We start from the raw sequence: 17,214 nt of genomic DNA, 5'->3' as shown, positions 1-17,214 counted from the left end.
ACAACCTTCTGATTCAGAGGCGAGAGGGTCACTCAGCGTGCCACAGCTGGCACATTTTAGCGATGGAAAGACAAGCATTCGTCCCAACAACCTGATCGCCTTTCCATAGATCATCCTCCCCGTTTTTCCACCGTTATCTCCTAACGCATTCCCGTCTGGAACCTATGTCTGCTGTGTTCTTCAGTGTTCCTGCTGGCCAATCCTGCAGCTGTATTAGATTCTGGGTGAAGAAAGTTTCAATTTGTTTCCTTCCTTACTCCGAACCTTTTTGATTTGAGTTGCAACGCCTGGTGTTGGAACCTCACTGATTGTACCCTCCTGGACCAACTTGATCAACTCCCTTCCTAATCTAGAAGGTTTCTACCAGGAGAACTTGCATTCGTGTCAAATAACGAAAAATGGTCAGAACTGCATTATCCGACCGTTTCACGCCGGCGCCAACCACACCTGGTCGCTGCCGGCGTGAACAGCGCGCGAACGCTGCGTGTGTGGCCTGTGGGAGGGGGAGAGGATCGAGCACCAGGGGGGTGCTCAGGAGGGGTCTGGCCCGCGATCGGTGCCCACTGATCGGCGGACCGGCGTCTCTAAAGGACGCACTCTTTTTCCTCCACCGCCACGCAAGATCAATCCTCCATGTCTTGCGGGCGCCCGCGGGGAGGACGGCAACCGCGCATGCGCGGGTTACATCATTTAGGCGCCGCTTTGACCCGGGCACCAAGGCCCGGCGCGCAAAATTGACGCGGCGCCGCTCCTAGCCCCCTGGGGGTGGGAGAATAGGGGGCGAGGAGCGACCTCCGACGTCGGAGTGAAACACTCCAATTTTCACTCCAGCATCGGCACTTAGGGCGCGATTCTCCCGACTTACGAAAAATTGGAGAATAGCGGGCGGCGTAAATTTTTATGGACACGCTGGTCCGACGCCCTCCCGCTATTCTCCCCCCTCCCCAACCCCTGCCTCCCGACACGAATCGCTGGCTACCGTTTTTTTACGGCGAGCACGATCGGGGCCCACCGACCGGCGGGCCGGCCTCTCTGGCTGGGGGCCTCCTTTCTTCCGCGCCGGCCCCTATAGCCATGCGCCATGTTGCGTCGGGTCTGGCAGGTTGAAGGAAGCCACTGCGCATGCGCAGATCCCGCGGCGCCCAGTTCACGACAGGATCAGCCGCTGGAGCGGTGTGAACCGCTCCAGCGCCGTGCTGGCCCCCTGTCGGGGCCAGAATTGCTGATCCTGAGGCCGTGTCGATGCCGTCGAGAAATGCGACGCCGTTTCCGACGGTGTCAACACTTAGCCTCAGGATCACAGAATCCCACCCGGGATTCTGGTGAAGGAACTTATTACAAAGATAAACAGACTCTTAATCAGCAAGGGATCAAGGGTCATGAGGATAAGGCGGGAGAGTGGAGTTGAGGATGATATCAGATCAGTAAATGGTGGGGCAAACTCAATGGGCTGAATGGCTGAAGAGGCTCCTGCCTCTTTTGATATTATGGCATGTTTCCAGCCTTTCATCTCCAATTAGATGGCAGGAACCCCGGATGCAAGGCCCATGGGGCTGGTTTAGCTCACTCGGCTAAATCGCAGGCTTTTAAAGCAGACCAAGGCAGGCCAGCAGCACGGTTCGATTCCCGTACCAGCCTCCCCGGACAGGCGCCGGAATGTGGCAACTAGGGGCTTTTCACAGTAACTTAATTGAAGCCTACTCGTGACAATAAGCGATTTTCATTTCATGATACAGAAGTGCCTATTTAATGCAATGTAGCTGATACTGGGCCATAGAATTTTGAATATTCCATATTATCAAATGCGTCACACGTATCTCATGTGAATTTTCTATGCTTTCCTATTCTTACTGCCGTCTTAAAGATCAGGAATGAAACTCAAGGATTAATTCACACCCAAAATCGCCACTCTATATCAAACTGCTGGATGTGTAATGCTCCACAATGAGGATAAAAAGTCGAAAATATTGCTGTGCTTTCCTGAAGCAGGCACAATGCAACATTTGGAAAGCAACAGCTCTGGTTCCTGCTCTTGATTGCTGTTGGTAAGTCTTGCTGCTCAGCGGATGTGGAATGGAATTGGTTGTCGACAGGGTCAGCTGATCTTTCTATTCCTCCATCTTTCATCCCTGTGACGCTCTCGCAGTCAAACCTGGACTCCCCTGGCTGAAAAATATCTACTACTGAAGCAGAGGGAGCGGGGATTGAGAAGTAGTCTGGTATCGGTGTAGCGGCTGGGGTTATTCTTCTCAACCTTGCCCCTCGCCTGAGGTGTGGTGATCCTCGGGTTAAATCACCACCAGCCAGCTCTCCCCCCCCCCCCCCCCCCCCCCCCCCCCCCTCAAAGGAGAAAGCAGCCTGTGGTCATCTGGAACAATGCCAACTTTACCTTCCCAGTATCAGTGGAGGGTGTTGTGCTTTTACAATGACACAAAGGCACTATTCACTCATCAGGGATTGGGTAAACGCATTATGGCTTCATTTATTAAGACAAGGCATGTGCAGAAATGTATCCAGAGGTAAGAAGCCTAAAGGCCGCAGAGCTGTGTATCTGTGCTCTGTTCTAAAGCAAAGGTGAAACTAAACCTGGATCGCATGACACACTTCCTTTCTAGTGATGTCATGTGGCAATCCCTTCAAGACATATTGCGATAGAAGGAGTGGGGAATGAGGGGTAATCCAGTGTTTGTGGAGTGGGGGAATATAAGAACATGGAAAAGAAGAGTCCACTTGGCCCAGTGACCCTGCTCAGTAGGATCATTGCTGACCTGAGCTTGACCATAACTCCACTTTCCTACCTGACCCCGTAGCCTTTGCCTCCCTTGTAGTTCAATAATCTGTCTCACTCAGCCTCGAGTACATTCTGAGCTAGGGCATTCCAAAGAGTAACCGATGGATCCCACCCTCTACCCCTCCCTTCAGTTGCCAGCGCGCCTTAAGGCTCAGAAAGCCCAGTCTGCAAGTGGCAAACAGTAAAAATTATGTTAAAATGAAGGCATGCAGCCCCCCCCCCCTCCCCCCGCCCCCCCCCCCCCCCCCCCCCTCCCCACCCCCTTGAATTATTCCCGAGCGCGCCCAGGCGGCAAATGGCTGGTTTGGAGTGGCCTTGCCTTATTTTAAAATTTCCCCCCCACGGGAGTTAAAATTCCTCCCCAAGCAATTTCATTGGACCAGTGAGCAGTCCAAGGGTTAATACCATGCTGTTCTCCAGCTAGTCACTGAACAGCGCGGAGACTGCTGACCAGCTGTGGAACCTAAACCCCCGCCCCCGCTCTCGAACTGCTCGCTCCACAGAGAAAGTTCTGATAACCAGGAGGACTTGGGCCAAACTTTCAACAGCAACAAAAAAAAAAAATAGGCACACTCACCTTTTCCTTTTCCTGATGTACAGGACCTGAATTCAAGGAGAGATTACTCATTAGTGTCAATGTAGCAGCTGCAATAAAAAAAAAGGGCAAATTTCAAAGCAGAGCTGATAAGGAAACTGTGACCGCAGAAACAGAGAGGGTATCGGAAGCCAGAGCTAAACAGTGGAAATCTGAAATAAGAAGAGAAAACGGTGGGAAATCTCGCCAGGTGGGTCACTGTCTGCAAAGGCAGGCTCGTGGTTCGGGGGGGGAGCTGTCATTAAACTCTCAATTAAACATTGTGTGCCCAATTTAAGGACATAAAACAGGCATAACTATGATCAAGGAAGTTAGAGTCATCACTGCACAAAAGAAGGCTATTCGGCCCTTTGACTCTGTGATGATATGCAGACATGCAGATGATATACAGAGAGGCAGCTAATAAACACAGAGAACAGGACATGACTAATGAGCAGACAGGGAACTCAGGGGTGGTATCTCACTATAAAAAGCACGAGGCACTCACACTCCGGCTCTTTCCACTGATGAACATCTACAGAGTGAGTCAGGGTGTATGTACAGTGTCACACCTCCAGCATGTGGCTAAGAGCTAGTCTGGTTCAGTCAGACAGAGTAACCACACTTAGGTTAGCAGAGAGTCGAACTCATAGAGAACTGTGCTAACTGTGCTACTGGTTCAATAAATCAGATTGAACTAACTTCAAGGTCTGGAGTATCTTTTGGTTAAAGCTGCATCCAGTTGCAGCCTGTGTTATCCCAGAGTATATAGCACGTCAGACTCCACGCTAGCTCTCTGTAAAACAATCCTGTCAGTCCCGCTCTCCTGGTGCCCTGATTACTTATTTCCCTGAAATGCCCATCCAATTTCCCTTTGAAATCATTTATTATCTCCACTTCCACCACCACTGTCGAGAGATTTTCAGGTTGTTGCCACTCGCTGTATAACTATGTTCTTCCTCACAATCCCTTCAATCTGTGTTCCCCAATCTTTGCACCATCAGCTGATGGGAACAGCTTTTCATCGTCTCCTTTATCCAAAGCTGTCATAATCTTGTAAACCTCGATCAAACCTCCCCTCAAACCCCTTTGCTTCACGGAGAACAATCCCAGCTCCTTCAACCTCACCGGATAACTAAAATCCCTCCATCGTGGCACCATACTGGGAGATCTCCACTGCTCCCTCCCAAGGACCCTCATATCCTTCTTGAGGCATGGTGTCCAGAACTGGCCTCAATTCTCTACTTCTCGCCTGACCAGAGATTTATGAAGGTTCCGCATAACATTCCCACATTTTTACTCAAGGCCTGTAATTATGAATCCTAAGATCTCATATGTTTTGCTCCCTATTCTTTCTGTCCTGAAACCATCAACGGTCTGTGCACATGGACCACCAGGGGTAGGGGCTGGTTTAGCACAGTGGGCTAAACAGCTGTCTTGTAAAGCAGAACAAGGCCAGCAGCGCGGGTTCAATTCCCGTACCGGCCTCCCCGAACAGGTGCCGGAATGTGGCGACTAGGGGCTCTTCACAGTAACTTCATTTGAAGCCTACTTGTGACAATAAGTGATTTTCATTTCATTTCATACACTTTAGAACTGAGGAGTGGATTCTCCGCCCCGCGATGTCGGAAATTGCGATCGGGCAGAGAATCGGGCCTTCGGCGAAAATCGAGGTTGTCGCCGGGCGGCAAACTGTACACCATGCGCCAAGGCCTCGCCGGTGGCAACACGCGCCCCACACCCCGCACTGGTGTCGGCACGCAAACCGGTATTTGCATGCTTTAACATATCATTACCGGGTGCAGCTCAGTATTCTCCGGGCCTCCGCCATGCTCCGCCCCCGCCAGGCAGAAATGATGCAGGCACGGTTTGCCACATACAGGTATTTAAAAACGGGCACCGGGCTCCATGGCTGCTGAGGGAGAGAGAGCGGGTAAGAAAAGTTTCCAAATTCGCAGTAGTGGGCTGGCAGCTGAGTCGCTGGCTGGGGCGGCCCCCGGGGGGTTGTCTGCCATGTCAGGGGGAGTAACGAGAGGTAACCCGGAGACTGGCCGTGAGTTCAGAGTGTTGCCCCCCCCAGGATCGGGGTAGCCGAGTCCGGCCCGTCATTGCCGCAAGGCTGCGCACTCCACTGACTGTCCACTGTGTCCTGTAAATGTGCAGAGAGCATCTGGTCGTTTGGGTGCCCCCCCCCAGGTTACTCCCGTTTGACTCCAACTGACCCATCATGGGATGGGCGTGATCAAGCGCAACCAGTGGCCCACCAGGTGTTGGCACACCTCCAGAAGCGCTGCCCCACAGCAGGGGAATCAGCAGAGGTGCAGAGCACACCCCGAACAGAGTATGTCTGCACCATGGACTTTGGCACCCTCCCTGGCACATTGACCCTCTCGGGGCAGAGGCCTCACCAGTCACACTCTCATCGCAGGAGCACCAGCTGTCTCCAAGCCCTGCCTGCCCGCCACGGCCCGGCTCCCATCCATCCTGCCTCGGGCTGAGTGTCGCAGCCTGTGTGCCCACACCCAGGACCCAGAGCACACCACTGCTACAACCCCAACAGGTGCCCAACCACCCTCGCCCAGTCCCAACCACCGGCCCTGCCAGCACGCATGCCGCCAAGCGTGGGGGCGGTCGGGGGCACTTTGGTGACCATCCCAAATCTCACACCCTGTGCCACCATGCTGGTGGGGTAGCACACGGGCTACCCAAGGAGGTGACCCACAGTAGACTCCATTGGAGGGAGCAGGACAGGGGCCGCAGAGCGTACTGCTAGCATGGGTTGCGTCGGCCGCTGGTACCCCTGCCGACAGGGATGGGTGGTGGAATTGGAGGCCTTCCCACCCCAGGGCCGGTCACTGATGGGGCCAGGGGTGTGGTGAGGAAGGCACGGTGTCAGGGGGGAACGGCTGAGGGGTGGGGGTGGGACTGGGAGGGGGGGACATGCCTGATGGACCTGGATGGCAACAGGGGTACTCACCATGCTAACATGTCTGTCCTGTTCCCCCTGGAGAGTGGACTTTGGATCAGCCATGAATACTTGCATTCTGCCTGGCCGCAGCAGCCCTCGCAGATCCACTGAGACTGCAGACATGGGCGCTGCTCGGGAAGAACCCCGTACAACAGGAGCCTGCCCCAGAGGAGCAGGGGCCAGCCAGTGAGGGTGGAGAGCCGGCCGTCCAACAGGCCAGCAGGGAGGAGCAAAGTAGGTGTCGCATTAGGGCACGTGTCTACCATCGGCGCCTGTCCTTCAAGGAAATGCTGAAACGAACATGTTGCCAAAGATTTCAGCCAAGCAGATAGTGCAACGTCTGTGCCAGATGATGGCGCACCTGGCACTCTGGGGGTAGGGGGGGGGGGGGGGGGGGGGTGGGGGGGGAGACACCTTCTCCCGGTGGCCATCAAAGTGACGGTCGGCCTGAACGTTTTTGCCATTGGGTCCTTCCAGGCGCTGAGTGGGGACCTGTCAGGGATATCGCAGACATCCGCACACAGGTGCATCTGCACTGTCACGGAAACATTATATTAACAGTAACTTCATTGCAGCGTTAATGTAAGCCTACTTGTGACAATAAAGATTATTATTATTGTTACTGGGCAGTGGATTATATAAACTTCAATGTGGACCGAGCCCACCAGGATGCGCAGGCAACGCTATTTTTTTATTATGCAATTCATTTTTTCCAATTAAGGGGCAATTTAGCATGGCCAATCCGCCTACCCTGTACATCTTTGTGTGGTGGGGGTGAAGCCCACGCAGACAAGGGGAGAATATGCAAACACCACACGGACAATGACCCAGGGCTGGGATCGAACCTGGGACCTCGGCGCTGTGAGGCAGTAGTGCTGACCACTGCACCATCATGCTGCCCTTGGGCAGCGCGATTTGCCACCATGGCTGGCATGCCCAAAGTCCAGGGATTGATAGGGGCAGATGTCCTCCTACGCGCACCAGGGGGTCCCCCCCCCCCCCTAACCCCAGAGTGCCAGGTGCGCCATCATCTGACACAGACGTTGCACTATCTGCTTAGCTGAAATCTTTGGCAACATGCTCATAAATTGGACGGGTTTCACTCCATGAATGTGCAGCGAGTGTGATATCCGGGCGGCGTACACGATGCATATGTCCTGGCACACTCAACTGTGCCCGACCTTCGAAGCATCCCCTTTGGTGAGGGGTTGGCTCTTAGGCAACACTGCAGTCATGACTAATAATGCCTGTTTGGAGGCTCCAGACCGATGCAGAGAACTGATATAACGATGCCCATGCAGCAACCAGGAGCATCATTGCGGTGCATCTGTGTCCCAAGGATGCGGTTCCAATGCCTGGGCCGCACTGGTGGGACGCTCCAATATAACCCCATGACGGTCTCCCACATCGTGCTGGCCTGCTCCTGCTCCTGCTGTGTCCTGCATATCATCACACTGCAGAGTCAGGACATGCTTGAGGAGGAGGAAGAGGAACGCCAGGCCTCATCCGATGAGGAGAATGCGGAGGGTGGCCAGCAAGGACAGGCTATAGGGCCCGGGCAGGCACAGGAGGCCGTGCAATGTGTGCGCCAGGGCCGATGTGCATGGAAGCCCTTCATCATCTCCAGGTTCGCCGACTAAGAGGCTTGGCCACTGGCAGCCCAGCCTCCCTGTCCCTCCTCTCCCCAGCATTCCGCCCCCACACCCCATAACCACCCAACCCCTCCCTGCACCCCCACACCCTCCCAGCTTTCCACTAGCTTCACTACAGGGTGTTGGCTGTTGGCCCTGGGTTGACATGATTAGGTGGTCTGGTCCATTTGTTTGGGGGACGGGGGGGCAATAAGATGATGATGACCCTCTTTGATTTGAGCTCTGGTGCTCCGCATCGTTTGGCAAAGTCCTGGCTTCGGTTCACATTCCGGGTGATCCCTGCTGGACATTCCATCTCACGGACACATAGACCATCTGAGGGGGTGGGCATGAGGATGGGACAGGGGGGCAGTTATCGAGATGGTGAGCGGCGATGGGTCACACACCAGGTGGCCGTACCAAATGGCCGCACCTGTGACCCCATCACCTGACCCCTGGGCAGGTGTTGGGCTGTCCTCTAGGCCCTGCCCATACTTCCTCCAACACCCAACACCCCACACCACCAGCTTCCCGCAACCCCCCACCCGTCACACTCTCTGCACCCAGCCCAGCCCCTCCCTCACACCCTTCGGGCAGAGGACCGAAGCAGTTTGGAACGTCGGTGAACAGGTGTTTAAAAGTGCTATAGACCATAATTGTGGCCAGGCCCTTAACGCTATCCTGCTGCTGCACCGGTGCCAAATTAACTGGTGTCTCACTTTCTAATTTTCCGTGCTCCATTACTGCTTCGACGTGGATCCCCAGGCGGCACTTCAGATGTGGAGGCGGCCTGCTGCATAACTTGTCCTGCGACCTGGGCTTCCTTTGGTCACCTGGACCTGGGTGAGCCTGGCCGTCTTCTGGGTGTCACAGGGTACGCAGTGCCACCCTGTTCTGCTCGTTGTCCATGAGATGCGTCAGTGTCTGGTGGGAGGGATTCAGAGACGCTGCGGTGCTCCAGCAGCCCCCCTGGGGGCGCCACCAGCACGGGCGCCATCACCTCCTCCTCCCTTGGGGTGCCCGGTGGCCCCCGGGCTACACCTTGCGATGGGGGTGCAGCCAGAGTGAGCTCCAGGGGCTCCACCGCCACCTGCCGCTGCCAGTCCTGGAGGCCCGCTCCCGTCTCGACCAGGGTCTTGATGCCCGCGGCCATGGAGCACAAATACTGGGCCATGTCCCTCTGGCCAATGCTCTCGACGCCCTCAGCCAATGCCCGCTGTGACTGGGCCGCGTTTTGAAGTGCCACAGTGGTGTCCATGTGGGCCTGGTACATGGCTGCCTGTGACATGGCGGCTCTGTGCTTCGTCTCCAGCACATGTGCCCACGCCTCAGACATCAGGACCCATGACCGTGACCCTCGCACTCAAGGCTTCCACCACGGACACCACCCATTCGATGTAGGCCTGGGTAGCACACATTGTCGGCACCGCCTCCCGCTCCTGCAGCTGGTTGAACTCCTCCATGTGCAGCTGCAGGTGCTGGATGATTACTGACACCCCCTCCTGGAGCCCCTGGCTCTGCGTCTGCATCTCCAACGTTGATGGGACCGACCTTTCCAGAAGCGCGAGACCCGTCTGAACTGGAGCTAGTCCCTGGGGTAAGGCCGCCCTCCCACTGTCTGCCCCCTCGGGGGTTCCTATTCCCACCTGACGTACCACAGCATGTGTGACGTACGCACCGGATAGTGTCCCAGGAGCCTCTTCACTAAAATGACCCACCGAGGTGAGAGTCTCTGGGATGGTGGAGGGTGCAGCTAACAGCAGCGATGAAAGGTTCGGGCCATCCCCGGACTGGTGTCCAGGGTGTTGCGGCTGGGAGTACACCGGACGGTCCGGCCTCGTGGAACGGTCATCCTGCAAGACAAAAGACAAGACACATGGTGAGATCTCAGGTAGATGTGGTGTGGGGGCGGGGTGGGTGGGGGGGCTGACTCAGTTGCCATAGGGACATTACAACTCATTGGGGACTCACTAAGTTGGCCTATGCAAAACCACCGCCTGGGCGACTGCCCACTCTCACACCTCCCCGATCAGCTCCATCACCCTCCCCTCTCCAGCGGAGAGGACCTGCAGATCCGTCGGGCCCCCTCCGGTCTTCTCCCGCTCCCGGTGGTTGTGGGCCATCTTCTCCTGGGGGGGGGGGGGGGGGCACAGATAATGCACAGTGTGACGCACTCGGATTCAGGCTGCACAGGGGAACCGCGGCGACTAGCCATGTGTGTGCAGGGTACCCAGCCATGGCGGGCGATGCAGATGTCGGCGTGTTGTGCAGGGTGGGATATGAGGGGGCTGCTGGCAGCTAGGTTTCAATCGCCTTGAGGGAGGGGGGGGAAATGTTCGGGGTGTCATGCCTGGGGGGGGGGCAGAGGTGGTGGCGCACCCTGGCTGGCTGGGAGGGTTGCCCATCCTCATGCAGCACTGCCCACCTGTCTGTCTGGTGGAGGCCGTAAGGGGGGTTTGGGAGGGGGGGGTGTTGGCTGTGCTGAGGGGTGAGGCCAGGTGACTCAACCGGGCTGTCCGACCTCGAGCGTTCAGCTTTTTCTTACATTGCAGGCGGTCCTCATTGTGGGGCCCACGGCGCTCCCTGCCTCTGTCACCTCCACCCCGGCCCAGCTGACCTCCGCGGGTGGTAGACTCCTGCCCATCCTGGGGCAGAGGGTATCCACTCCCCCGCAGTATCCAGCAGCATCTCCAGCTCCGCGTGCGCGAACCTGGGTGCCCGCTCGCCTCGGCGTCATCTTCCTGGCCTGACTGGAGTGAGAGCGTGTGGGGAGCTGAGCGTTTATAAGCAGCTCCAGCTTGCCAAGCTCTCCAGCGCCAATTGTGCCCCAGTGAATCCGACGCCGGTGCCTGTGGAATTGCACTGGTTCCACATGGGCAGAGTGTTGGCATGTGCAGAATGGCTCAGGATCTGTCACCCCCCCCCCCCTCAGGACTTGGCACACTCCCAATTCAGTTCCAGCGTCAACACTACTCTCAAACGGAGAATCCCACCCACACTTTTAACTCTCCGTTGCCTCTCTATTCCCCTTCTGGAGAAATACATCGTGCAGGACCTCCAGTTCCCCAGCCGTGTGTTACTAGGTCGCGCCATTCGTTGGCAACGGGATTCTGTCTTCCCGCAGCTTGTCAATTTCCCATTGAAGCCACGCCCCGCCACCCGGAAACTGGGGCTGCACGGCCGGCAGGAACAGACGGCCGGAGAATTCCAGCCACCATCTCTCACTTCTCAGTATTACTTTCCATCTGTCACCGACCCGCCCATTCTGCTGGAATATCAGTCTTTGCCGTGTTGCAGTCGATCGGTACCATCCTCAATGTTTGCCGCTCCTCCAGGCTTGGCGTCATCAGCACATGTTGTGGTTTTATTCTGTGCTCCAATCTCATTATTTGAGAATTCCTTTTGAGAACGGCCGATTGTGGTAACTCTGGGTGCATTACGCCACGTGTCGCGGAACAGCTTGGTAAGATTTCAGCTCGCACAATGAGTTACAAGCGTTCGGCAGAGCTCTGGGGACGTTCATTAAAAAATGCCCGACACCTCCCTGCCTGGAACGGGCATGGTCTCACATGCCTGCCTATGATTCATGAGGAGCATCAAGAGAACCACTCAACTGGGCAATGACACTTGCCGTAAGGAAGCGGGAAGCAGGTGGGGGGGGGGGGGGGGGGGTACAGGGGATGGGTAGGTGGGGGCAAAATAAAAAAAGAAAGATGTAGAATTAGATAGCACTGAAGGAAACCTTTCGGCCCATAGTTCCTATGCTAGCCTTTCTTAGATACATAGAAGCTAGGAGGAGGAGGAGGCCTTTTGGCCCTTCGAACCTGCTCCGCCATTCAGCACGATCGTGGCTGATCATCCAACTCAATAGCCTAATCCTGCTTTCTCCCCATGGCTTTTGACCCCATTCTCCCCAAGTGCTATATCCAGCCGCCTCTTTCGTCACACTCCCTGTTCTTTCTCCTGGTTCTGCACTTTTCTTCCTGTTCAAGTGTTCACCCAAGGGGTTAACATGGGGCAAGATAAACAAACTGACTTACCATAACCACAGTTAAAGCCAGAATAGTGATAATTCCAACTGGTACCAGCACCAGGCCCATACTTGACCTTCCGGTTTCTACATTCGGTGGTGGAATGGCAGTGCCGTTGGTACCATTCGTCACCATGGTTACCATCTGAAAAGCCACTTTGTCTGTTACATTGTCATGCACTGTTTCAGGTGCCAAGCCGAGGAAGGAAGCCGCCATGTTGGATGTGTTGTAGCTGCCGTCGAATATTAGCAGCGACATCCTCCGGAGTTGCTCTGGCCCATTGCCTCTTTGTGCAGCTCAGCCTGAGAGACAGTGAGCCACAATCCCGGCAGTATCATTCTGGCGAGGCGTCCAGCTGATCATCGCACCACTCGCAGCGATACCTGAAACACACGGTTAGAGAGAGGTAATAACTCAGCCGGCCAGAGCAAACATTCCGCGGCTCACATGAATAGCAAGTCAATCCCTTTCCTGCTGATTGGCTGCACCCAGTCTGACCATTGATGCACTATCAATTACGACGAGACGAGAGTAGAGAGTAATCGAGGCTTTATTACGCAGAGATGTGTTACCTCCTGCAGCTGCTGCCAAAATGGCTGCAGCTCGGAGACCCCACACATTTATACTCCGCCTACTGGGCGGAGCCAGCAGGCAGTGATCTACCCCCCATACCTGTAGTACAGGAGCCTTACCGTATTACCTCTCATATACGCATTATACAAACAGTGGTGACTACCACATTCACCCCCCTGTTAAAAAAAATCCAGCAGTGGTGGTGGAAAAACTATTTACATGGTATGTGAGCATTTTTAAAGTGTACAGTTTGGTGAAATTTCACAAATTCAGCCGATCAGGTGCCTTGATCCTCCGTTCTGAGCGCCGCAGTCCCGGTGGTGATGCAGGCGTCGGCTTGGTCGCCTGTGACTCCGGGAGTGTGTTGTCCTCATCCTCATCCCCGGGTGGAACCAATGGGAGGACGGATCGTCCTGGAGCGGGGGCTGTGGTGAGGTGCGCTGGGGGAAGGAAGGGTGGCGCCGGAACAGTTGCCGGGGGCTGAGGGGGGGAGCAGCTGGTGCCAGGTCCCTGAGGGAGACTGTGTCTTGCCGGCTGTCGGGGTGCGCCACGTAGGCGTACTGCGGGTTCACATGCACCAGCTGTACCCTTTTGACCAACGGGTCCGCCTTGTGGAGCCGCACGTGCTTGCGGAGGAGGACGGGTCCTGGAGCTGCCAGCCATGTTGGGAGTGAAACCCCGGAGGTAGAGCTCCTGGGGAAGGCAAGGAGACGTTCATGGGGGGTTGCATTAGTTGCAGTGCAAAGTAGCGATCGGATGGAGTGGAGGGCGTTGGGGAGGACTTCCTGCCAGCGGGAGACCGGGAGATCTTTAGACCGTATGGCCAACAGGACGGCCTTCCAGACCGTCCCATTCTCCCGCTCCACCTGCCCATTTCCCCGGGGGTTGTAGCTGGTCGTCCTGCTCGAGGCGATGCCCTTGCTGAGCAGGAACTGACACAGCTCGTCACTCATAAAGGAGGATCCCCGGTCGCTGTGGGTGTAAGCGGGGAAACTGAACAGGGTGAAGATGCTATTGAGTGTTAGACGTAATCGATGCTGTGGTATGAAGAGACAAAAGTTCTGCTCCTTTTCACAAATACCTTTATTTCACTTTAACAGACTCTGCACTAAACTCTATCATCACATCACCAGCTCCAGAGGCCACCTGAAGCCCCTTTACATATCAGTGTCAATCATTGAACACTTAACATAAATGAGACAATCATTGAACACTTAACATAAATGAGACAACTAATTGCAATGTCTCTTAACCCATTACTTAACATTGAGGGCTTTGATGACTGTGGCAGACGTCATATCGGGGCATCGGATGGCGAAGGGGAATCTGGAGTATTTATCGACCACCTTCAGGAAGTACGTGTTTCGGTCGGAGGAGGGGAGGGGGCCTTTGGAGTCCATGCTGAGGCGTTCAAAGGGGCGGGAGGCCTTCACCAGGTGCGCTTGGTCTGTGGTAGAAGTGCGGCTTGCACTCCGCACAGACCTGGCAGTCTTTGGTGACCGCCCTGACCTCCTCAATGGAGTAGGGCAGGTTGCGGGCCTTTATGAAGTGAAAGAACTGGGTGACCCCTGGGTGACAGAGACCGTCGTGTAGGGCCCGGAGTCGGTCCACTTGTGCGCTGGTACATGTACCTCGGGATAGGGCATCGGGGGGCTCATTGAGCTTCCTGGGGCGATACAAAATCTCGTAATTGTAGGTGGAGAGCTCGATCCTCCACCTCAAGATTTATCATTGTTGATCTTGCCCCGCTGTGTGTTATTGAACATGAAGGCAACCGACGTTGGTCAGTGAGGAAAGTGAATCTCCTGCCGGCCAGGTAATGCCTCCAATGCCGCACAGCTTCTACGATGGCTTGGGCCTCCTTCTTGACAGGGGATTGCCAAATTTCGGAGGCATGGAGGGTGCGGGAAAAGAATGCCTCGGGTCTGCCTACCTGGTTGAGGGTGGCAACCACAGCGACGTCCGATGCATCGCTCTCGACCTGAAAAGGGAGGATCTCGTCGACCGCGTGCATCGTGGCCTTGCCGATGTCGGCCTTGATGTGGTTGAAGGCCTAGCAGGCCTCAACCGTCAGGGGAAAAACTGTGGACTAAATGAGTGGGCGGGCCTTGTCCGCATAGTTAGGGACCCACTGGGCATAATAGGAGAAAAACCCCAGGCATCGTTTCAGGGTCTTGGGACAGTGGGGGAGTGGGAGTTCCATGAGGGGGCACATGCAGGTCGGGGTCGGGCCCTAGAACTCCATTTTGCGCCACATAGCCAAGGATGGCTAAGCGGTTGGTGCTGAACACGCACTTCTCCTTGTTATACGTGAGATTCAGGAGTTTGGCGGTTTGGAGAAATTTGAAAAGGTTAGCGTCGTGGTCCTGCTGGTCGTGGCTGCAGATGGTGACGTTATCTAGGTACGGGAAGGTGGCCCGCAGCCCGTACCGGTCAACCATTCGGTCCATCTCATGTTGAAAGACCAAGTGACGCCAAAGGGGACCCTAAGGAAACGGTAAAGGCGAACATCTGCTTCAAACGCAGTGTATTTGCGGTCCGCCTTGCGGATGGGGAGCTGGTGGTCGGCAGATTTCAGGTCCACTGTCGAAAAGACCCTGTACTGGGCAATCTGATTGACCATATCAGATCTGCATGGGAGGGGGTACGCGTCGAGCTGTGTGTACCGATTGATGGTCTGACTGTAGTCTTTACCACTACCACTTGGGCTCTCCAGGGGCTGTTGCTGGCCTCAATAATGCCTTCCTGCAGAAGCCGCTGGATCTCCGACCTGTTGAAGGTCCTGTCCTGGGCACTGTACCGTCTTCTCCTGGTGGCGACAGGTTTGTACCCGAGAGAACAGACAAATGGGCAGCATGGTGGCAGAGGCCTCTCTGTTCACGTACTCTCTCTCCAATTAGGACGCCCACCACAGTGTAGCAGTGGATACTTGAGATCCGGACAAGCTGTGCTATTGATAGTGGGAGAGATATTCATTTGTTTTGCATTTCAAATATGCGCGACAGCTGGGAAAAGAAATGGTTCACAGCTCCCCTGCAGATCCCAAAGGGCCAGCCGCTCGCTTCAGATTCAGGGGCGCAAAGGGAGGTCAGATGGCATTTTGAACGTCCATAAGGTTGTGGAATTCAAAATGGGCATTTGAAATGGGCTGAAGCCACAATTAGATGGATTTGAGGAGAGAAATAAAACAAAAAAAGACTGAAGGGCATAGTGAACAAGTGGGGATGATCACACAGAAAGGAACGGCCGTCATTTTTTTTCCTGGTTGCGTGGATGGGACCTGACAGCCGTTCCCGTCGGTGCGACCTTCCGGACCCGCTAACAAGACTTTCCGGTCCCTACGAGGGCACGCCCCCCCCCCCCCCCCCCCGCCATGGGTTGCTCAGAGGTGAAGGGTGCAAAAAATGGGAAGCGCTGTTGACAGCACCGGAACCAGAAGGTTCAGCAACTGGCCAATAGTGGGCTGCCTCAGATACCGCACAAAATGCCACGGTGAAGGGGGAGGGGGGAGCGATATCTGCAGGACTATGGACTGAGAACAAGGGGAGCAGCGGGGCTAATTACTTCATTGCAGAGTTAATGTAAGCCTACTTGGGACAGTAATAAAGATTATTATTATTGGGTCTACCTTTCAAAGGGCTGGCGCATGCAGGATGGGCCGAATGGCCTGCTTTTTGCTCTGTGGAATTCCACAATATCCTTAGCTTGTCATCCTGTCTCCACTGCGAAATTCCCAGTGTTAGGAAGCTGAATGGATCCTTCTTCTCAAATCCGTTAATTCCCCATCAAATCCTGAATCTCCGGAGGGAGGCAATAAGAGGGACCGTGTTAACGCAGAGTTGCAGACAGGCCATTGCAGTTTCAACCCCGGTCCTTGTGCCCCCTCTAGGGTGGAGTGAGGGGAGAGGGGGGAGAGCACGGTGCGTCGGGGACGGGGGCGGGGGGGGGGGGGGGTGGAAGCTGTGTCACCCAAAACTCTGAGAGCAGTTAAACCCCGGCGTTGAAACCCTAAACGTGTGAGAAAATCCTGCTGAGCTCACCGCCTAACCCCAGCTGCCGTATGTTTAACAACTGCACTCCTTCAACAGCTCCGGACTATTCCACTTTCTGTCACTGCTGTGTGTGTGTGTGTAATCTTTTTTCATTCCCTCTCTGCTGTGGCGGGGGGGGGGGGGGGGGGGGGGGGGGGGGGGGGGGGGTGGGTGGGGGGGGGGTGGGGGGGGGGGGGGGAACAGCAGCAGCGGCGACGAGGAACTGTCACTGAGTGAAGGAAAGAATTAACCCCTCGTGGTTCGACTCGTCGAAGGTCCACGGCAAAACCTCTGCCCCGTCAGAAATGTGATGGGGTTTGGGAGCTCAAGGTTTGGATGAGGGCATTTAGAGGAGCGGACCCATGGAGTCAAGCTCAGCCATTATCTGAGCGAATGGGCCTGGACAGAGTAGATCGGGCGTTCGCATTGGTGGGAGGATCAGGGGACCAGACGGAACAGATTTAACGTAATTGGCAAAAGAAGCAACGGCGACACGAGGAAAAGCTTCATCACACACGAGTGATTAGGATCTGGAATAGACTGCCTGAGAGTGTGGTGGATTCAATCGAAGCATTCAAGGGGGAATCATGACCTGAAAAGGAAGAATGTGCAGGG

General features: G+C 55.4%; 1 protein-coding gene across 5 annotated transcripts in view; it reads right to left on the bottom strand.

The window, feature by feature from the left end:
• The window catches only part of LOC119973827 (uncharacterized protein C3orf18 homolog), a 216,203-nt gene that overhangs the window by 18,232 nt on the left and 180,757 nt on the right, over positions 1-17,214 (bottom strand). For 3 of the 5 annotated variants that reach the window (XM_038812275.1, XM_038812276.1, XM_038812274.1), the window contains 3 exons: positions 12,005-12,378; positions 9,620-9,817; positions 3,369-3,394 (listed from right to left, as the gene is read on the bottom strand). In XM_038812275.1, coding sequence (XP_038668203.1) covers positions 3,369-3,394; positions 9,620-9,817; positions 12,005-12,253 — 473 coding nt within the window. In that variant the 5' untranslated portion in view covers positions 12,254-12,378. The remainder of the gene's footprint in view (positions 1-3,368; positions 3,395-9,619; positions 9,818-12,004; positions 12,379-17,214) is intronic. The other 2 variants (XM_038812277.1, XM_038812278.1) reach the window with 2 other exon arrangements.

This window comes from Scyliorhinus canicula, chromosome 11 (genome assembly GCF_902713615.1).
Source record: "Scyliorhinus canicula chromosome 11, sScyCan1.1, whole genome shotgun sequence".
Classification (NCBI taxonomy): Eukaryota; Metazoa; Chordata; class Chondrichthyes; order Carcharhiniformes; family Scyliorhinidae; genus Scyliorhinus; species Scyliorhinus canicula.
Note: the sequence above shows the minus strand (reverse complement) of the source record. Positions and strands in the feature narration are given on the sequence as shown.